The sequence below is a fragment of the Zonotrichia albicollis genome, chromosome 17 (assembly GCF_047830755.1).
Source record: "Zonotrichia albicollis isolate bZonAlb1 chromosome 17, bZonAlb1.hap1, whole genome shotgun sequence".
In the NCBI taxonomy this organism is placed as follows: domain Eukaryota; kingdom Metazoa; phylum Chordata; class Aves; order Passeriformes; family Passerellidae; genus Zonotrichia; species Zonotrichia albicollis.
Window position 1 is genome coordinate 1,245,964 of NC_133835.1, and position 22,091 is coordinate 1,268,054.

General features: G+C 48.8%; 1 protein-coding gene across 1 annotated transcript; it reads right to left on the reverse strand.

Annotated features, from left to right (window-relative positions):
• Positions 1-1,751: 1,751 nt before the first annotated feature.
• On the reverse strand, positions 1,752-21,787 carry PIGU (phosphatidylinositol glycan anchor biosynthesis class U). The gene is made up of 12 exons (XM_005495253.4): positions 21,559-21,787; positions 19,784-19,848; positions 18,413-18,472; positions 16,850-16,912; positions 15,470-15,579; positions 13,734-13,834; positions 11,691-11,788; positions 9,574-9,728; positions 8,911-9,054; positions 8,011-8,135; positions 6,100-6,242; positions 1,752-3,255 (listed from the first exon to the last, which is right to left on the reverse strand). Exons 1-12 carry the CDS (start codon positions 21,686-21,688, stop codon positions 3,142-3,144), a joined length of 1,308 nt encoding a protein of 435 aa, XP_005495310.1. The 5' UTR covers positions 21,689-21,787; the 3' UTR covers positions 1,752-3,141.
• Between the last annotated feature and the right edge of the window lie 304 nt (positions 21,788-22,091).

Genomic DNA, 22,091 nt, shown 5'->3' on the forward strand with positions numbered 1-22,091 from the left:
CAGGCACCTGCCAAGGCCTCTCTTACTGCCCTCCACAGCTGGGCAGGGCTGAGAGAATCCAGCAAAAGGGTCGTGAGTTAAGGGCTGGGTGCAATCCCTCATCCAATACTTTCAGGGCAAAATAGACTTGAATTGGAGATATTAACTGAATTTATTGCTAACAAAATCTGACCAGGATAATGAGAAGTAAAATAAGACCTTAAAAACACCTTCCCCACACCTCTCTCCTTCCCAGTTCTGCCTCTCCCTCTCCAGCAGTGCAGGGAGATGAGGAATAGGGGTTATGATCCATTCATCACCTGTTGCTGCTGCTGCTGCTCAGGGAAAAGAGTTGCAGCCCCTCTCCTCCAGGTGGATCTCCACACCCCCAGGCCCTCCAGGGGCTGCAGGGGCACAGCTGCCTCCCCATGGGCTTCCCCATGGAACCCCAGGGGAATCTCAGCTCCAGCTCCTGTAGCAGCTCCAGCCCCTCCTCCTGCCCTGCCCTGGGGGTGTGCAGGACTGTTCCTCTCACGTATTTTCACTCTGGTCTTCTCTGATTGCAATTACATCTATGCAGTAACATTTTTCTTCTACTTAAATCCCTGATCCTGGAGGCATCACCACCATCTGTGCTGGGCTGGGCCTTGGCCAGCAGTGGCTCCATCCTGGAACCATCTGAAGTTGGCTCTGCAAGACACAGGGGAAGTTTCTGGCAGCTTTTCACAGAAGTCACTCCTTTAGCCACCCCTCTACCAAAACCTGGTCACACAAACCCAGCACAGGAGGCCCTGGTGGCAGAGGAGACTCAGTCTCAGAGACAGCCTGGGACTGGCAGCTGAGGGAGGGAGCTGCTTGCTCAGGGAGCTGCCAGCCTCAGGTGCCTCTGGAGAAGCCCCTGCAGACCAGGGAGGAGGTGCAGCGCCCCAGTGCAGCCCCTTCTCCCTGATGACACCCCCACACCACTCAGCCTGGCTGTGAGCCTCCATTTATGCCGATTCAGGACTTGCTGTGTGCCTGCCTGGTGGCATGATGGCCTTGATGCCTAGCCCTGGGCCCACTGCAGGCATTTTTGGGCTGTTCCCCATCTCCACAGCAGGCCCACTGCAGCCCTGGTGGGTGTCTGCTGTGTTGTCCCCACAGCCTTAGACAGCAGTGGGAGTCTGGAGGTTCCTGGTGCCTGGCATTTGGTCACTGGCAACACTTGGTAGGGACCAGGCAGTTCTGGTGGCCCCAAAAAGTCCTCTGAGACCCTGGTCAGGAGCCAGGACAGGGCTCCCCCTCCCTGCCCAAGCTGCCTTAGCATGGCAATCCCTGTCCCTGCCCCTGCCAGTGCTTCTGTCCCATCTCTGCTCCTGGCCCCACCCTTCCATACCCCTGACCCTGATTCTGTCCCTGTCCTTGACGCTGTGCCTGCCCCTGCCCTGTCCCTTCACCCCTTCATTCTCCCTGCCCCTACTCTGCCCCTTCCTCCTCCTCACCCTTGACCCTGCTCCTTGTCCCTCCCCTGGCCCAGTGCTGACCCCACCACCTTCCTCAGGACTGCTTGAGTCCAAATTTGGGACTTGCTCCTTCAGGACACCCAGACGGGGCCAGCGCAGGGGGCCGGGAGTGGGCCCAGCCCCGGGACCAAGGGCAGCTCTGCCCAGGCCAGGCCGGGGCACTGCCCCACAGCCCTGCTCCATTTTCTGTCACTTGTTTCCCCCCCAGGCCGTGTTTGCTTTCAGACCCCTCCCGTGCCCTCACCCCGCACAGCCAGAGCACACGAGGTGTCCAAAACTCGCACAGTTTTATTCATTTCGCTCCCGCCGGGGCCGCCCCGGGCCGGGCGCGGCTCCGCCCCCAAAGCGCTGACAGAAGTGCAGTAAGGCAAAAGTTTGAATTGTCCGGAATAAAGATCTCAACAACCTGCCTGGGCACACCATCCATCAGCTGCTCCGCACCCGGTGCCTTCGGGCTCCGTGCCACGTTCCCAACCCCCGGCTGTCCCCGGCAGCAGCGGCGATGCCCGAGGCGCTGTCACACCCCGGTCACTGCATCTCAGTGCCACCCGCAGCCCGCGGAGCTGGTGGCTTCACCCCACAGTGTCACATTCAGGGGGCGGCAGCAGCAGCTCCAGGGTGAGCAGGTCTGAGTGCAGAGAGGAGTGGGGGGGACCAGGGGAACTGATTGAAGGGAGCCCCGTGCACAGCCTGGAGCCCAGCACTGACTGGCACAGGGGGACACAGACCAGTGCACATCCAGTAGTGATAAGCAGCTGTGGAACAACTCCGGAACAGCAGTGGCTGAGACTCCTCCTGGATTTGGTCTGGGGCCTTACAGGGAGATTGTGACACCTCCTGGTCCCAGCTGCTGCCCCAAGTGATCACAGCAGCACAGTGTGAGCCCAGCACTGCCAGGCTTTGTCACCCAACAGAAACTGGGAGCAGTGGGAGTCCATCTCCTCAGTAGTATTCCCTCTGAGACCTGCAATGCCTCTGTGCAGCTCCTGGCATGGCTATGTTGCTCCAATGGGATAGAGCAGTTACCTGGTACCCTCCTTGCTCCTGATCCCATCCCAGTTCTGGTTCCTACTCGTGTTTGAGTGCTGAGGTTACCAGGTGTGGCAGCAGCTCCAGACGCCATCCAAGGTCATTGTCCTTGGTCACCCAACCCTTTCACAGCACCCACTGTGACCAAGCACATGGGATTCTTCCAGATCCCTCACAGCAGAACCACGGAGAAATGGAACCTGCAGCCAGGCTTGGGCACCAGGTACCCAGAGCCTGCCTCGTGCCAAGCAGAGCGGTACTGGTCAAAGCAGGGAAGGGGAAGATCCCCGGAGAAGCAAACATCTCCAAGAAGCAGTGGTGGAAAACAGTTCATGGTCTGAGCTGCAGCCCTGGGTTTAGCTCAGACCCTCCAGCCTTTGCTGGACTGCCCAGAGCTGATGGCTGAGGTGGAAGTGAAAAGCACAGCTGAGGGGGGAGGCACTGCAGCTCTGAGAGTCTGTGCTGAGCCTGCAGCTCAGTGGTTATTCCCAGAACCTCAGCCCTTTCTTCCAGTAGGTATCATTCCCAAAGTCAGACCTCCTTCAGGGAACCTTCCCCGCCCACCCCATGTAGTCCAAGCTTTGCACGTTCCTTGGAGTGGCCCATGTCCCAGGAAATGGTGCTGCAGTCCTTATTTGAGAACCAGCATGGCCTCTGTCCCGTCCTGCCGGGTCAGGTGCAGCCCGTGGGTGAGGTAGTACTCCCGCCGGAGGAAGGCATAGAAGTAATCCGAGACGAGCAGGATCTGTGGAGGGACACGTTCACACACATCAGTGCTGCTCCAGAGCAAGGAATAAACAGGGACACATGCTGGTGAGGGGCCCTGTTGGGGGTTAAGCAGCTCCTGGGCTGCTCAGCACATGCTGCTGGAGGAGTCACTGTGGCCTTGGGAACACCTTGCCCATCCCCTTGCTACATTAAGCCAGGGGAGACTCACATACAGTGGCTCTATAAACTGGCCAAAGTGTATGGCAATGGCAGGTCCAGCTGTGCCACAGCTGCACCCACAGGACTCCTTCTATCCAAGTGTTGTCCCACAATCACAGGGTCATTTTAGCTGAGAAAGACCTCTGAGATCACCAAGTCCAACCTTTGACTGATCCCCCACTGTCACCCAGCCCAGAGCACTGAGTGTCACATCCAGGCATTCCCTGGACACCTCCCTGGGCAGCCCCTTCCAATGCCTGACTATATTTTCTGTGAAGAAATTCCTCCTATTGTCCAACCTGAACCTCCCCTGGCACAGCTTGAGGCTGTTTCCTCTCCTCCTGTCCCTATTCCCTGGGAGCAGAGTCTGATCTCCCCAGCTGCACCCTCTTGTTGGAGGTCCAGGCATTCCCTGGACACCTCCCTGGGCAGCCCCTTCCAATGCCTGACTATATTTTCTGTGAAGAAATTCCTCCTATTGTCCAACCTGAACCTCCCCTGGCACAGCTTGAGGCTGTTTCCTCTCCTCCTGTCCCTATTCCCTGGGAGCAGAGTCTGATCTCCCCAGCTGTACCCTCTTGTTGGAGGTGCAGAGTGAGAAGGTTCCTCCTGAGCCTCCTTTTCTCCAGGCTCAGCCCCCCCAGCTGTTCCTGGGGCTCAGTTCCCTTCTCTGGCTGTTCCAGCCCTGTAATGTCCTTCCAGAACAGAGATGCCCAGAACTGGATACAGCACTGAAGGTGCCTGAGCAGTGCCCAGCACAGGTGACAGTCACTGCCCTGGTCCTGCTGCCACCCCCTGGCTGGTGCAGGCCAGGTGTCACTGGCCCCTTGCCCACCTGGGCACACCAGGCTCTTGTTGAGCAGCACCCCCAGGGCCTTTCCAGCCACTCTGCCCTGAGCCAGGACATGTCTGGCTGTACTGAGGCACATGGTGGCACTGTTCCCTCTCCTGGGGCCTTGGGATGGCTGGAATGGGTGACAGGGGATTCTCTAAAGCTGCAGCCATGGGAAGCTGCCACTGCTGGGGCAGACTGGGCTGTGGCAGGGACCTGCTGGCTCAGTAGTGCCATTTGTCACAGCCTCTTGTGGTGGGACTTTCCCACAGGACCGATGCCTTCCTCCATCTGGAAACAGGAGCAGGTAACCAGAGTGGAAAACCTTCTCAGTGCCAGCCTGAGCTGGCAGTTATTGTCCTCATGTCCCTGTGCAGATGCCACCTAAAGCATCCCTTTGGCACCAAGCACTGCTGTGTACTCCAGGTGACAAAGAGCACAGAGTGAGGGACAGTCAGAGCCTGCCGGGGTTACTGTGCCATTCAGCACAGAAAAACACAGCAGCTGCTGCAGAGGCTCAATGGCAGGAGAGGAGGGGATGGAGGAGCAGGTGCAGAGCAGGGGAAAGAGAAACAGGGCTGCAGACTGCTGAGGTCAGGGGAGAGAGTGTGAAGGAGAACAGACCCAGGGAGAGGGTCAGCCCCAACAGCCATGATGAACTGCTGGCTTTGCTGCACTGCTGACAGGCTCTGCCAGTGCAGCTGGTTTCACCTTTACCTAAACTTCTCTGCAGATACCTAAATGGGAAAAGAAAGAGCTGAGGTGGGGATAGGGGCTAGATTTTCTCACAAGGAAATCAGACAAGAGACTTGATGTCTGCATTTACACAGAGCACAAGACCTTGCAGGACCTGCTATGACTTTCTCAGGTAGGAAATAAAACCCTCTTAGAATATCAACAGCTGCTATTTCTAGTTAAAGTTTTACTATTTCTTTCATTACATAGGACCTGTAATGAACCATTCCCAGTTTTCCATCAGCCTCTCTTAGCAGAATCTCTATTCTCCCTTTCAACCTGTGCAGTCTCTTTTGGTTTTACCAAATAAGTATTTTCCCCATTAATCAAGGGTTAGAGTAGGTGATTTTTTGTCCCTGGCCAAAGCATTCCCCTGGCTTTAGGAGAAGCAGACAAGCATAAATGGCTGAGGCACATTCAAACTAAAGGCAGCTTTAACATGAAATGAACGTTCTGCTCACCCACAGTCAAAGTGCCCCAGGGCTCAGGTACATGACAAGCAGCACAGAGAAGAGAAAGGACTTACAAAAGGTTGTATCAGCTGTGTACTCTGAGTTCCACCCTTCAAGGGTGCTAAGCTCTGCTTTCCCTAAGGCCACTGGAAGTCAAGAATGGCCTCAGGAAAGGCAGGGAGGGCAAGCCCTGACACCACTGGGACCCCGCACGTGCTGCCACGTCTCAGAAATACTGCTGCCATGTTCTTGAGCACGGGCAGGTCTCATTTGTCTGTTTTCTGGCCCCACTGCTACTGCCCTGAGGTTTTTCCATTTCCCCTCTTAGCTCTCCTCCTCCCTTCACTTGTGCTTGGCCCTGCCATCCTGGGATGCTTTTCCTTGGCCATCAGCAGCAGAGCACAGAACCTGCAGTTGGCTGGGTTGGGTTGCTGAGCCACAGCTCACACCACAAGAACTCTTTCCCATTAGTGTGCCAGGGGTGAGGAACAGACAGAATGCAGGAGAGAGCCAGGAAGCTGCTGTGCAGGACCACACAGGATGCAGAGAGCCAGCCCCATCCTGCAGGATTCCCTGCTGCTGACAGGCCACCCCCTCCAGCAGCCTGCCCACAGTGCAGCTCCATTTGCCTCACTCTACTGACCTGCCCTATGTTGAAAGTCAACGTGATGGCATAATAAAAATTGGAGTTGGCACTTCCTGCATAAATCCATAGATGCCACAGAACAGGGAACAGGAAGGAGCAGAAAATGAGCACACATGACAGGATGAAGATGTTCCGGAGGACTGTAAAAGAAAACCAGCTGTTAAAATGATGTATTACTGAGCAGTCATGGTCACACAACCAGCAATGGTATTTGGGGTGTGCAGGGGGTGAGAGGGACTTGCCAAGACACACTTTCCTCCAATAACCTTCCACAGGTTCCTTTAGTAACTTCTTGGATAGTGGTTATAAGAAATCCACTGTATTTCCTTTCAAAAAAAATACTTCTGCCTTTGTTGCAGTGTGAAATCCCCATTTGCAGCTCTTTCCTTCCAGATCCTGCTTCCAAATGCTCTTTCTTGGATGACTTTGGCTTTTTGGTATCTACATTACAGTAACCAGCAGCCTGCAAAGGGGCCTTGCCAGCAGCACCCAATTTGGAAAGCAGAGCAGCTTAATCCCTTGCCTCATTAAGCTAATGACAAAGGAAAAAATGAATCTGTGGGTTATAGGACAAGATACTTTCCTGGGAGGTGGCAAGGAAATGAAAGCACCATAAAAGGAAGAAACTCATACAGGCCAAAAGCACTGACAGACACATGACACAGGGAGGTGCAAGGATCCAGCAGTCTGCCTATGTGTCAGGTGGACAAAAACCAAGCACAACTTTGTCTAAAAGAGCTGGGAACCACCAGGCCAGGAGAGGTTTGGTTTTCTGTGAAGTGCTTATGCCTGTCCTTTGGTAGCAGTGCTGTAATCCATCCTGACCCTTGTGCTGCTGTGCTTGGTGCAGCTCAGCCCATGCCCACCACCCTGCAGTTGGGGCAGAGGATGCTTTGGGAGCATTGCTGCATCCAAACCTTTTCCCACCTAGTTTAAATTTCTTGCTCAGAAGGTCTGCTCACACACTGCAGGCTGGGAGCCTGTGACATGATTGTCCCTCTCCCTGCATGTTTGGAATGTGGAACTGAGCTAGGCTGAGCAAGCACTTTAAGAAGTTCATCACCTGCTGCAGGTGTGATGTGCTCAGGGCCAGCCTGGAGATTCCTGCCCTGTTTGATCACAGCTGCTGAGCTCAGCTCTCCTGAGTCTGAAACCCACAGAGCAGATGGTCTCCAGGTCTGATCATGTCTCCTACAACAGGCAGGTGAGCTGTCCATGAGCACACCTGGCCTGGCTTGGAGGAGGCTGCAGTGAAAGGCCTGGACAACCTGGCATGGCTGGTCAGAGCAGTTGGTTTAAGCAAGAAATGCCAGAAAAACTCAACACTTCCAAATCTCCCCATGGATGCAGGTTCTACAGACTGAGCCTGAGAATCCACAGGAAGCTCTCTGTGATTTCAGGAGATAAAGAGGGTCTTTTTGAAGCATTTAAGAAAGTCTGGACAACTGCTTGGAGAGACTCAGTTACTGTCACTCTAAGCAATCAAGCAGATACAAAACAAAGCACAACTGCAAGATTCAGCACTTTGAGGCTGGGGAACTCGGCAAATGCAGGAGCACTGCTCAAATTACATAGCCTTAAATGGGAGTGAAGCATCTGGAGGATGCAGGACTGCAAAAAGTTCTTATAAAAAAGATAATCTTCAGAACAAGCTGGAGAGAGGAGGAAGATAAGGTACAAGTGAAAATTCCCTCCTTGACCAATTTCAACCCAAGTCCTAAAGACATGTTAGGGACTGTATCACCAGAGGAAAAACCTCCAAAGCCCAGCCTCCTTCTAGACACCCATGGAGGCCATGAGAGCCTGTCAACTTGGGTCTGGTTTGGTTTAGTGGTGACCATTTAATTTAATTATTTGGCAGACCCTTTTACATTCCAGATAAGTAATAATCAAGCACAAAGAACTTACATCTGTAAAGGTGGCTCCAGACTGGAAGGAAGGCCATGTACAGTGCAACATCTCCCACCGTGGGATAGGACTTGAAGATAGAAATGATGGCGAGCTGGACAAACAGGAAGAACACAGGGTGTTCCCTGGAAAGGAAAACAAAGGCTAAGGGAATGCAGCAGGGCCTCTGGAAACTGCAAATGAATATCAGCAAGGGCACAGATGTGCTGCAGGACAGGCTCAAAGAGGCTCCTGCAGCCCTGTTCTCTTCAGACTAGGCTCCAAATGCTGGCTGGGGTGGATGGAGCTGCCCTACAGAGCAGCAGGGTCAGGGGAGGCACATCTGCCACAGCCCTCACCCAGCAGCCTCAGTGCACATTCACACCTGCACTGTGCTTCCCAGCTCTGCCTTACTCACCAGAAGCAATTAGCACCTGCCCTCTGATGGTAACTGGAGAAGCCCAAAGCCCACAGTTATCCCTCACCTGATCTATCCAGTGCAAGCCAAAGGACAAGCTCACTGAGAATCCAGGTGTGTTAATGGGGGTTTTTTATCAGAAAGAAGTCAATGAAGTCAGATAGAAAAGTCCCCAAGTTTCCACATTTTTTCTGACAATGAAGAGCTGCAAGTTCCAGCCAATTCTTGCTTTCTGACTACAGTGCCTTATGCTGGCCTTGTACAGCCTCCATTTCTGCTGCCTCTGTTGATGCTTGCAACACAGAGTTCCACTGCAGAGCCCAAGTCACTCTGTTCAAGAGGAACTGAAACTGAAGAGCTGAAACTTTGGGAAATGAGGATAAGCCCTGTTAAAAATCTTTTTTCAGGCTTGTAGGTCAAGACATCCAACTTCAGACTTAGAAGCGTCCACTGGATAACTTAAGAGTAAAAGAAAAGTGGTAGAGAAAGACCTTCATACTTACTTTAACTTTATTGCCAAGGGAATGGTGTAGAAGAACACATTGATTTGAAACACACATACAAAGAAAAGACTGAAGTGTTCAAACATCTCTGCAAAGAAGTACCAGAAAAGGCCAATATTGGGTGTCAGGTCTGGAACAGAAAGGCTGAAAGTTGAAAAGAAAGTCATGGTAAATTTGTGAATGGTTGTTCTTCCCTGCCCTGCTTCTGTTGCATTAGTTAATCATTGTGTGCTACTGGATGTAGGTCCTAAATTGTAAATCCATGAAAGAGAAATCAAATGGATGAAAACATGGACAGCAGGTTAAAATCCTGCTGAGGAATCTTTCCTGATGTCACAGTAGGATTTAAGCCATTCTCAAGCAGACATTTCTCCAGAGAGAAATATCTCACAGCCATGGTAGCTTAACAACCAAATCCATTTCCAATCACTCAGTGGAAAACAGCTCCTGCCTTTAATTTTTGCTATTATTTATTTAACAGAAGTTGGAGCTGGCTAATGGCCACTTTCCTCCACATGTTCTTTCTTTTATTGCATTGCCAGTAAATCACAGAGCACACACCTCCTGGGTCAAGCACACACCTGTGTGTGATGGGCAAGAAACAGTCTGTGAGGGCAGGGTGGGGCTGGACAGAAAACCATCAGTAGGAGTCCTTATACTTACATAAACCCATAAACAGATGGGATAAAATCCCAGGAGTTGAGCAGGAAGAAGGAGAGGCAGATGATCACCACCAGGCTGCACAGGTACAGGGATGCATACTGCATGGTGTAGAGCCAGAAACTTTTGCTTTTCAGTTTGATAGGTATGAACTGGCGCTGAAAGAGAAGCAGAAGCACCTCAGCAGAGGGAGAGCCACAAAAACGTGTGAGTGTTCAGAACATCAGTTCAAATTGATGAAAGAAAGCATTAAATATTGGCACTATGCCATCTGCAGGAGCAGCTTTCAAGTACAATTTGCTTGTTCTTCACTCTGACCAATTAAGTCACAGACATTGCATGCACTCCCAGGGCTGGGTTTGAAAATACAGCAAAGCTGGTCATTTCTGCTTGCAGTGAGTCCCCTGGGTGAGCACACACACAGGAGTAAGATTTACACCCCTCCTCACAGCTGGCACCTCAGATGTTTGCAATACTGCACTGGTCCCTGTCTTCTCCTGCATGACCCCACCTGATCACCTGTTCTGGCTGAATGGTACCTTCTTCGATATTTTTCCTTCCTCTCCTGGGAAATTTATGTCTGCTTCTGACAGCCATCCCAAAACCTTATGTGTGAACACAGAGGCAAAGAATTCATTTGATTGTGCTTTAGTTATGTCTATCTCTTCAGTCAGTGAATTACCCAGGCTGGCTCTTAGAATTCTTCCAACGATCTCTTGTTCAATATGTTCTTGAAGAAAGAGGGGGTGACCAAAAGCCCTGCTCCAGAACCCTGTGGCCCCAGGCCTGGCCTGGCACTCCTGCTCTGCTGAAATCAGGGCAAGAGGACACCCACTGAGCTCCTAAGCACAGAGGAGCCCTCTGAGAGCTGCCATCCTCAGACAATGTCCTGCCACTGCCACATGTCCTCGTCACATGGCAGGGATATCCCACTCCACCAGTCCCCTGACTGCCTGTGTACAAATACACACAGGGGCCAACACCTTGGGATTGCTCAGCACTCTGCAGCTCCAGGTCAGTGATGTGGCTTTTCCATTTGGCCCTGGGATTTGACAGGAGATTGCAGAGAACCTGCCCTGGCTGCTGTGGGCTCTGGGTTTTCTCAGTTGTAGTGGGTTTAATGACACTTGCTGGGACAATGGAAGCAACATTACCAGAAATTTTGGCAGGACAGATTGAAAATAGCAGGAGAAAAGTGATTTAAATCTGTACAAAGAAAGTAGGAAAGTTCATTTACAAATTTAGATAAAAGGACACACGCTGGCATGACTGCCTTTTAAAAGTTGCAAATTAGGCAATCACATATCAAAGCACTTATTGTGTTTGTGTTGTATTATTGGTTGTGAATTCCGAGTACAAGGCTTGCACTTCACTCCCAATTTACTCTGACTAAAGTTAAAAGAGGCTAAAATATTAAAGATACAAATTCTCCTAAAATTCATCAAACTGAAAAAGCAACACTGAATGCACTGTTTTTCTCCTGTAAGGATTAATATTAATAAAATTTCTGAAAAAAAGTAAGAGACATTTATGTCAGAGCAAGAAAATTAATTAGAACTGACTCCCATTCTGTCTGGAAACTCAGAGATTTGAGAACAGGCTAGTTAAGTAAAGACAAGGTATAAGCATCACCATCAGAGGCAACAAAAAATGCCTGGTGAAACGTACAGCACCAGCAGTCAGAATTTTAAGAATTTCAAATACTAAACATTATCACAAAGTGATCTGTGAAATAAGCTGAGCCTCTGCTGGCATCACAGCCTCACCTTGCTGCCAAAGCAGGATAAAATTAGCAAGGGTAGCCCTGGTGGGATTCAGGGTCTTGTTAATGGAGAGGGAGAAAGAACAACCAGCCCCAAACCAGTATTTTTGAACTTCTCTGGGTCTGAGCCCTCCATTGCTGCCCACACAACACAAAGAACAGCACTTGCCCACTTTTTGGGCAAGCTAAACACACCCAGCTCTGCAGACTCCCTGCTCCCTTCTCTCCAAACACAGGCATTCCCATTGAGGCTTCACACTGGCCATGGCTTGAGCAGAGTCACCTTTGCTGAAACTCTGCCCTTGTCTGAGTCCCCTCCCCAGCCACAAGAAGGCACCAAGAGTTAGAAATCACCTACCTGTAGAAGGTAAAGCAGTGCTGGAGCAAACAGTGTGAGAGGGTAGAGTGACTGGTACGTTGCTAAGGCCAGGAACACAGCACTGAGGAAGGCACTACCTGCAAAGAAAAAAAAAGTTCATAAGGAACTTTTAGTATAAACAGCCATACAGACAGCAAGTCCAAATGGGAAGAAACTCTTCAGCCTCTGCAGGGGATTCACAAGTATCAGGACACCCCTTAAAGGAGTTTTTAGCAGAATGTATCCTGCAGGGTGTCCTTTGTTAATGACATTTTGAATGGAGAATGACTCATTCCAGAAGAACAAACCACTGGCTGGTTTCTATCTCCTGTCATTCACACACAGAAAGAGATTCATATAATTCAGTCTATATAAAGCCCATGCTGGCTGCTGTTAATGCATGGGAATGCATTCACTCAAGTCATATCTGCATGTAAGAACTGCCATACTGGGCTTGCTGGATTAACCTCATCACCAGAATGTGTTGCAGCCTCAGCAAAGCTGTGTGCAAGAGAGCAAGCAAAGTCTGCACTGAAGGAGTGCAGCAGCATTAGCTCTGCTTTACTGATACCAAAACTGAGGCATAGAATGGATTGGCACAACTTTTCCAAGTGATTTTGTAAGTATACATGTCTTTATTGAGGCAGCTTTATTTGAGGTGTCTCAGTGTTGAGCATCTCACATTTCTCAACTAATAACAGAAATATTCTCAGCCAATTAACAGAAAAAAAATGTCCAAAAGATCTCAGGTTAAACAACAAAAAATGCAAGCACCCAGTGCAGTAGCCTGGTTATAGCTACAGACTCAGTGGAAATCCTCTGTAAAAACAGAGCTCAGACAGCCCAGGGCACAGAACCACTGTGAGTGCTGACAGCAAACACTCAGAGAGCTCCTCTCTGCTTCCTGCTCTGACAGGGAAAGCACAGGGTTACCTGGTGATGGGCCTCTCCTCTCCTCAACTACCCTCTCCTGACAGAAACCTCCCTATCCTGGATTTTACCCAGTGCTCAGTTCTGCACAGATCTAAATAAGTCATTCCCAGAAATCACAGCCATAAGCTGATATTCTCTTTCCCCACCTAAACTCCAGAATGCCACACTCCCAGTCAGGGACAAACCACCAGACAGGTTTGTCTACGACCAAAGTTTTGGTCTCAGGGTATCAGTGAAGAGTTAAAAATCAGTTTAACTAAATGGACCCCACTTGTTTGCAATTGCAAATGCTTTTAAATTAAAACACCTCCTGACTCAATTAGCCAATGATTATAGGAAAACTTTCTTTAGATAAAAACCATCTATATCAGCTTTTTTTTTTTTTTCCCAGTGCCTGGGTCTGAGCCCTGCTGGAGACAAAAGACCAGACTGACCTTTCCTCTGATCCAGCAGAGAACTCCTTAAAACTTAGGTGACTATTACAAATCCCATAGGCTAAAAGATTCTAGCACTGGGGAGTCAAAAGAAACAGAAAGCTGGCACTATGCAGGAAATGAATGAAACAGTGATTCTGACATAATCTACTACACTGGGCTGTTTTGGGTCTTTGGTTGCTGCTTCTGCTTCCCCAAAGCTCAATTAGTTCATTTCAAACCATGTTTACAACAGCGAGGGAAAGCCAAATAACAGCTGCAGGCAAATGTCTGCTTTTGAATAAAAGTTCAAGGAAAAGCCTTGAAAATAAATTGTGTATGACATTTAAGTGCACAGTCACATACAAAAGAGCAACAGAGCTCTTCTGTTCTGCAACACACAGACATGTTTCTTCCTGAACAGAAAACTATTTGAAGCCAACCAGGAAAAGGAGTCAGTTTTTAGTGTAAACTCCTGTAAACACTGAGGTGAAAGTAAGTCTTCACTTGACTAGAAAGTCTTCTGAAGTCAAAAATTCATGTAGAACTTTCACCTTGTTTCAGTCCTGTTTGTGCCATGTTTCACTGAGATCTTTGTAGCAATCCTATCTGCAAAGCTCCTCCTGGATTTATTTTTTGCTACATTTCCAATCTTTCTAAAAAGTCCAAAAGAACCCTTTTTTCTTCACTGAGTTACCTTTTATTGTAGCTAAAATGAAGAATGCAATGACAGAGTTGTTGATGGCGCAGGTGGACTTTGCCACACAAGACATCACAGTGTAGGGGTTCAACAGGTAGCTGAAAAAGAGCAAAGCTCAGGTTACATCTTTAATTAAAGAGATGTTCAAAGAAAAAAAAAGATGCACTTTGCCTTTTCTTTTTGTTTATTTACATTTGATGGGATCCTCTCATCAGCAAATTAATTCAGCTGAACAGGTTCTTCAATCTGAAGCAAAACCAGACCCCTGGATTGCAGATTTGGACACAGGGGCCACAAGGAGCCCACTACAGAAATGAAACATTGGGAAGAGGTCCAAAATGCAAGTTCTGGCCTAGAAAATGACTACCAAAAAAGCTTCTTGCTTCGCAGAAGCATTATACATTTATTCACTCAAATCTAGGATTATTTGGTCCAAAGGAAACTTTTTCTGCTACTCACACCAACTACTTCTGAAGAGGAATAAGGAGAAAACACGATGGAAAGAAATCTGAGACATAAACAGAGCTTCCCACAAGCCAGGCTCCTGCTGTGGCAGAGCAAGCCTTTACCTTTACCATGGCACCATCTGAGCACACAACCAGCCAGCTATGCAAGACTGACACATTTTAACTGGAATTGCAGAAAAACTCTTAGCAACTTTACATTCCAGAATTCAGCCACACTTTGTATGTGGAGCATGCCAGCTCCTTTTGGAAATAAGAATTACAATAATCTCATTTAAGTAAGTTCAGAGCAAAGAAAAATTGTATTGCTAGTCCTCCAAACCTAAGTATGACAATGTAATGATCAGCCTTGCCAATAACTGAATTACTCATCAGAGTCAGTAGACAGGGCTGATGATTTCCTAATTCTCTCTTTATATTTTCCTGTATCTCCAAGTCCCAGTCTGTCTTTTTCAGTGTTTCCAGAAGGCAGCTCACAGCAGGACAGGTACAATTGAATGCCAACTTTGCTGTGGCAATGTACAAAACAGTCTGCAATTTACCCACTTTACCCTCCTGGCCACAGGGACTGTGCCATTAAAAAATTAACATGAAAATAAGAAAAAATGGCAATTTATCTAATGGAGAGCTCTCCCTGATACAGATCAATTTGGATAATTTCTTTGTGTCAAAATATAAATTTTTAAAAAATCTGTAACAGTAGGCGCCTTGCTTGTATATTAGTTGAAGCTTTCTGAAATGAAAAAAATGTTTTGTATATAGAAGAACACCCAGACATAAAATTAATAAAATTATAACATGAAAACATTTTTAACTGTTATAAGCAATTTGGGATATTCAAAGTGTGAAATTTGGGATACTCAAGTTGGGATATTCAGCACACACTCAGATGTTTTGTGCAGTTGCTGAGAAATTCTCCTAACTTTTCTGAAAAAGTTGGAAGGCAGAGGATCATTTTGGTAACATTATCATACAGGCAACATAAATGGGAATGTGATCTGTGCTGATTCTTGTTACCCAGAAAATGACCTTGCTGCTGAGCCCATCTCAAAGGGCCTGAGTGAATTTACTTGCTGGCAACAAGCACATGTAAATACATCTGATTTTTATGTTCAAACTGAGTATTCAGGGCCAATAGGAAATTCAGAATTTTTGTGGGAAAGAAATCCAACTTTTGCCAGTTTTTGAAGGCCCAAATGAGACAAACAAACCCCAAAGGGAGCTGAGGAACCAAAGCAGCCCACTGCAGCCTACAGGAGCAATACTTACAATAGTGCTACCTTGAGGGGGATGTAGTGCATCTCCATGGGTGTCTGGATGAGTTCAGCCACATCTGGTGCATATTTATCCAGTTCTATTAGGAGCTTCTGCTTTTTGAACTGAACAAGGGAGAATGATCACAGACTGTCAGAACAGGAAAGCCATTTTTGTGTACTACTTGTGTAATTCTATTTCATATTACTCAGCCAGTTACCTGAGGTTTCTATTACTGTGGAGCATATTCAAGCCCCTGGTGTGAGCTAGAAGTTATGTGAGGAGTTGTAGAGAACAAAAAACTCCCATCTTTCCCCAAATACTTAAAACCTGAAGTGAGAGCCAGGAGGAAGCAGATAATTTCTACTGTTTAAACTTCCTTAATGACCTGTGTCTATGTCTTGACACAGCTGCCAGTGAGTTCACCACACCAGAGTCCAACACTCAATCTTCCTGACACCTCTCTGGATCTCTAATGAAAAGCTAATTTTATAAATTCACTGTTCAACAAACAAAAACCCAAAACCCTGAAAACCCAAACCCCACACATATGCTCTCTTTGTTGTTTTAAAGATGGATACTTCTATGACAAATCTCTCTTCAATCTCTTTTGTTTTAGGAGGCTCTCTACAGAGACAAGAGAGAAATCTGAAATATGAACTGATTCAATTATGTCATAGTGAGACAGAAGGACAGAGGTGCTAGCAGTGAATTCTCAACAACCAAAGTAACTCACATGTGGAATTCTTACAGGCCTGCAGTTCTATCCTGGGTTATTTCCTTAACCTCAAAGTCAGAGGACAGGGAACAAGCTCATAGCCTGGTGGGAGACCACAGAGATGCTGTAGAAAATGCAGCCCCCTGCTGATGTTGATACCTAATCCCCACCCCTCTGGAACTGCAAAGAGCACAGCACTGCTTACACAAAATGTCCTTTGAGAGCTGGGAAGAATCACTCACCTCCAAATACACATCTTTATCATTTGAAGGGAGGAGCAGTATTTGATGTCAGACTTTCACCATGCTCACAAGAATGATCTGTGTCCCCTCAGAACTGCTGGAAGGTTTCACTCCTTCCTTTACACATTTCTAATCTGTGCATTACCTCCTGCTCATGTGCAAAGAAACCCTCTCCAGGGTAGAACACCCAGGCTGGAGAAAACTGTGCTGTGATCACCTCAGAGTGTAGCTACAGACACTGTAATAGTGCCACAACAGAATTTAAAATGCCTCATTTGTCTGCCACATTCAGTCCTGTTTGTTTATCACTAAAATATGACCAGATTTACTGCAACAAGAACTTGATACCACATCCTCTGACACATCTTTTCTTTGGCCCAAGATGATTATATCTGCTGGGAGAAAAGGACCAGCAACACTGGGAAGTCAGCTTACCACAACTTTGTTGAAGTCCTGGATTGCCAAGTAAAGGGCAACAGCAGTTAGCACATCAGTTATCTAAAAAAGCAAGGGACAGCATGATTGTAAGCAAAACAAACAAATGGAGAAAAATATATTGGTCAGCATTTAACAGGAGCTCTGATCTGACTCAGCTCAGGGGAACAAAACACAAGCTTTAAAAATCCTGAAAGGCTGATTTGTACAGTGCTCTCACACACCACTTCACCTTGAATACACGAGCTGAATAAAAATATTTATATTTACAAAACACAAGAATGGGGAATTAAGAGGAAAGAAATTGTTAATGGAGAGCAGCACATGAGAGCAATAGAGAGAATCACTGGTGTTGGGAGCACAGCACCACTAGGGCAGTGCCAGCTGGCTGAACCCACCCAGCCACCAGGGCAGGGTAACAGTGCCCTGAGCTGCCCCAGAGTGCCCAGGCAGCAGCACAGGGCACACTGGCTCTGCACAAGCCCTGCCTGGCAGGGACTGGGCACTGAGGCTCCCCTGGCTGCTCTGTGCACCCAGCCACAGGCCCTCTGTCCTTCTGAACTGTGCAGAAGAACTCTGAGAACAATTCACAAGAGACATGTGGGGGATGAAGCCATTTGTGCTCCTTGCCTGTCTGGGGTTTGGCAGACAGGAACAGCAGCACAGGCATCAGGCTGGGGGCACACAGGATTGTGTCACCTGGAAGAGATAACCTTTGGAATTCAAAACAAAATGACACCTTCCCCTTTCTGTGTGGGGACACTTATCTAAGCAAGAACTCACAAAAAGGAAGGAAAATGTGTGGAAACCCAGGGCACACAGGGAATATTTCTCTGCTCTGGGTGCCCTGACCCCCAGGGGAGCACTGACTTTGACCCTCATTCATGGAGAAAGTTTCCCAGACTTCAAGATGGACTGGAATCCACAAAAGTGTGAATTAGAGTATAGAGAGCAGTGTAGATGCATCACTTGGTGAGAAATTGGGGTTTTGGGATTTTTGCTATGTTGTGGATGGAAGCAAGATGGAGGGCACACGGTGCTGTCCTGGGTTCCTTCTTCATGCTTCTTCCTTCTTCTTCATGGGTTTGGGTGGCATTTTGTAATTGGGCAGAAAAGTCCCCATTGTGGCCTCTGTGGGATCAGTTATTGGGTTAAAAGGGAAAATAATCCAGGTGTCAGTGCCTAATTGGATAGTTTAGTCTTAGAAGCCCTTGTACCAAGAGATTGTTGGCCATTTTGTGCCTTCTAATGAAAAGCTGCTGAACTCTCAGTAGTGAGACTGTTTCACTGATAAGAAATAATAAACACCTGAGTCCAAACATGAATTACTGTCTCAAGTGCCTTCAATCCAGACCCAGAGAAACCCACAAGTGGTACCACCACAAATATGTACAAGAAGGGGAAAGCCTGAATGTGGGTTTGTGCAGGCAAAGCTGCCTTTCTAATGAACTGAGCTCAGCAGGAATTTGAGCTACAGGGAGGCTGAAGGACTGAAAAAAGAAAATCACACTCAGCATTTCCCTGAATGGAACCTTTCAGGAGAAGCTTTCCATGAGCACTTACCATGAATACCAGTTCAGCATATTCAATTAGGAAGTGAAAGAGATAGATTATCAGCGGGGTCTGAAAGAGCAAAAGGGAAATCCATATCAAATACTGTCCAGATGAAATACTGGTGATTTGATGAGACAAAATACCAGAGTTGAGCAGTTCTATTAGACACTGGCAAAGGTAATTTCCTTTGGTCTATACTCCAACACTGGTACTTCAGAGCAAAGTGATTAATCAAAGCACACTTAGTGGTCTTTTTCCTTGCAAAGTCCTCAATGCACTTTATAAAAGACACCATCAACTCTGAAAATTGTATTCTACTCCAATTTTTTATTTCTACTACAATAGTGGTAGACTTACAATAGAAAGCATACAAAGACCAGCTTTAGAAAGTAATTTCTTATAGAAAATTTATTTTTCAGGTTGTCTGCAGGTAATTTTGAAAGATTTCCTATATAGCTGGTTCCCCTGCTGTTTAGATGTGTCTTTTATAGTGCAAAAAGAAGAAAGCATGTTAAAAACATAAAGAAAGGGTTACAATTCTATCATTCTCTTACTCCTAGAGTAAGAGAATAAAGCTGTAGGGTAACAATTCTATAATTCTCTCACTCCTAGAATTTTTCTCTTTTAAGGTAAGAGGAAAAGTATGTTTCTGAATTATTCCCATCACACAAAAGCTTAGTCTGGAAGAACTATATTTATATGCTGCAAAATCAGCCTTCATTGTGAGAAAATAAATTTCTTTTTAAAAAGGTTAAAAATTATGTGATGGTCTAAATCAGCATGGGGGAATATTTCACAGTCTGGCAGAAATTCTGTCTAAATAAATAGAATTTATTTCAGAGGATACCAGGTCCCTGCTTCACCCCAGGGACACAATGTATGAGTGTACCCTCATGTCAGTAAGGACATTCAAGGGCACAAAACCCCACAGGTGCTTAAGTGCTTTTGCAGGAACAAGGTGTTTTCAAGATGAGGAATAAATAAACTGCATGCTTTGCTAGCATTAGAATTTCTGCGAATGCAGAGACTCCAGGTGCTGATACCTTGTAAATCCTATCAGACTCACAGTGACACTGTCCCTGCTCCAGCTTGTGCTGACAGGAACAGCTGGGTGTGAGCAGAGTATCTGACACTACAGAGTGCCCCTGTCTCAGAGTTTCTTTATGCACTGCCTGCTCCTGCACAGGGAATTCACTGGGATTATTTGGATTTCCTCGTGCTGGTCCCTGTGTAACCACTGCTCTGTGTAACCACACAACCTCAGGTTCTCTGCAGTCTCTGGGACAAAAGCCCCCAGCCTTCTCCAGGCCCTGAGCAGCCAAACTAGGACCCCTGCCACTGGAATACCACATTTAAAACCCAGCATGCAAACCAACCAACCTCATGAAAAATAGCTCCAGAGTATGGCGAGACCCCTAAATCCAGCAGAGCTAATCCTTCGACCACTGAAACAGACAAAACACCTGCATTAGAGCCCTGAATGTGGGAAGTGAGAGATCCCCTGAGGGTAAAACTGCAGTTTCAAAATACTCCAAGAATATCACCCACAGAATGGGTGAGAGCATACCTGCCAGAGCCAAGAGCCAGCCAGAACAGATTCACCCCAGCTCTGTGCACGTTCCTGCATGGGCATTCATCACCTACTGATCTGTTTCAGCTAAAAATGTTCTAGATGAAATCTTTTGCACTTCATATAAATCACATGCATGATATCTCCTCCTTTTGAGTGACCTATTAATTGACACATGGCATTTACCCTGGAGAATTATATAATTCCAAGAGGACATCCACAACATAATATAGAGCTTGAACTGTTTTGCCTCATTAGATGCAGAGAGGCCTCAAAGGTCCAAAATCACAAGGGAAGAACAGAAATGAACACATATTGCCAGGCAAAGTTAAAAGCTTTATCTCTTGTTGAAACTTCCTGACATTTTATAGCCTTAATTGAGCTCCTCTGTGCTCATGGAGTTACAGGTTGCCCTGCAATGCATGTGTGTGCTCTTCCAAGGAATCTTCACCCTCCTGAGCACAGGGGTTCCCTGGACTGAGCAGTATGCAGTGAAAGAAGCGAAGGGAATGGCCCCTTTGTTCAGAGGCAAACAGGAAAACAGCACTGCAGGAAAACACAAGAGGTGCTCAGTTCAGTGATACAGAAATATTTCTGTTAGAAATAGATTCTGGCTGCCATCAACTTCCTGTATGGTGACAGCCCACACTTTTCAAGATGATCCCACTTTTCCCCTTTACTATCTAGATACCTACCTTGATGCTCTAAGGTGCTATTTACAAAGATTCAATAGCACAGGAAGCATGAAGTGCTATACACTGTGGAGCAGAGGCCTCAGGTCATCAAATACACTTGTACTTTTGACCTTTATTACTTCTGGCCACACTTTTCCACCCCAAAACTGCAAATAATTTTATCTGCATAATAACTGGATACCAAAGGGACGTCTTCAAAATAAATTAAGGCTCCTAAGGCTCAGATGATCCTCAGCTGACCATCACTGAAAAGCCCCGATTACCCAGGACCTCACTCAGCCTCCAGCAGGGAATGTGAATGGCCGGGAACGTGTGGGACACCAGCTGACCAGGGAAGGGGACCGGGGCCCGTGCACGGCACCCTCACCGCGACACGGTGCCCGTGGGGGCCAGCGGAGCCAAGGCCGGTGCAGCCCCGCGCTCCGTGCTGGGCGGGTCGCGCCCGTTCGTGTCCGTGTGTGACAGCCTCGGTGTCCCGGCCAGCTGCGAACCGGGACACTCCGGCTACAGCCCCGGCCTGTGCCCGTGTGTGACACCCCAGTGTCCCGGCCAGCTGCGGACCGCGGCACCCCGGCTGCAGCCCCGGCCTGTGCCTCCAGCCGCGCGGCCCTCCCGGCTCCGGAGCCGCCGAGCACCCGCGGGCTGCTCCCGGGCACGGCTGCTCAGGGCCCCTTCGTGCAGCTCCGGTTCGGGCCCGGCCGAGCACGGGCCGGCCCTGCCCGGAGCGCAGCTGGGCGCTCGCACCGCGGGGCAGCTTCTAGCCAGCCGCCAGGCCGGGATCGGGCCCTGCCCGCCCGGCTCGGGGGTCCCGCCGCCCCGGCTCCTCCGCGCCGCCCCCGCGGGGCTCGGCCCGGCCAGCAGCGCCCCGGCCCGGGCTCGCCGGGCCTCACCTCGCTTCCAGGCGTTTAGCGGGGACGCCACCTCGACCCGCTCGGCGATGAAGGCGGCGAGGCTAGAGCGGTAGAGCGCGGCGCGCACCGTCACGGCCGCCAGCACCACCAGCACCAAGGGGGCCGCCATCCCGGCGCGCGCTCCGCCGCTGCCGCCGGCTGTAGTTCCCGGGCGGCGCCGGGGAGCACGCCGCCAATGAACCGGCCCTCCCGGATAGACTACATATCCCAGCAGCCCGCGCGCCACCACTTCCCGGCACAACTCGGAACTACGGCGGCCGCACGGGGGCTAAATTAGCAGGAGCGCGCTTGGAGCGGCCAGGCGGGGGTCCCGATGGCGTCCCCCGAGCTGTCCCGTTCGGGTCGCCCTTGCCCAGGACGGCCACAAGGGACAGCCCCTCCTCCGCCGGAGGGCAGGGATGGGTCTGTCCTCGAGTGGCATCGCGCTCCCCGCGGGCCGTCCCTCCCGCCTATGAATCACAGGTGCCTCTGAATGGGAGCTCTGCCCAGCCGGGGCAAGGCCTGGCGGGCTG

What these genes read in the sequence shown, in the direction of transcription:
- PIGU (XM_005495253.4), bottom strand. Translation starts at nt 21,688, where the DNA reads ATGGCGGCCCCCTTGGTGCTGGTGGTGCTGGCGGCCGTGACGGTGCGC. An exon ending in AGGACTTCAACAAAGTTGTG is followed by an intron (nt 15,580 to 16,849) that starts GTAAGCTGACTT and finishes TCCCTTGTTCAG; the next exon opens with TTCAAAAAGCAGAAGCTCCT. An exon ending in CCCCTCAAGGTAGCACTATT is followed by an intron (nt 13,835 to 15,469) that starts GTAAGTATTGCT and finishes GCTCTTTTTCAG; the next exon opens with CTACCTGTTGAACCCCTACA.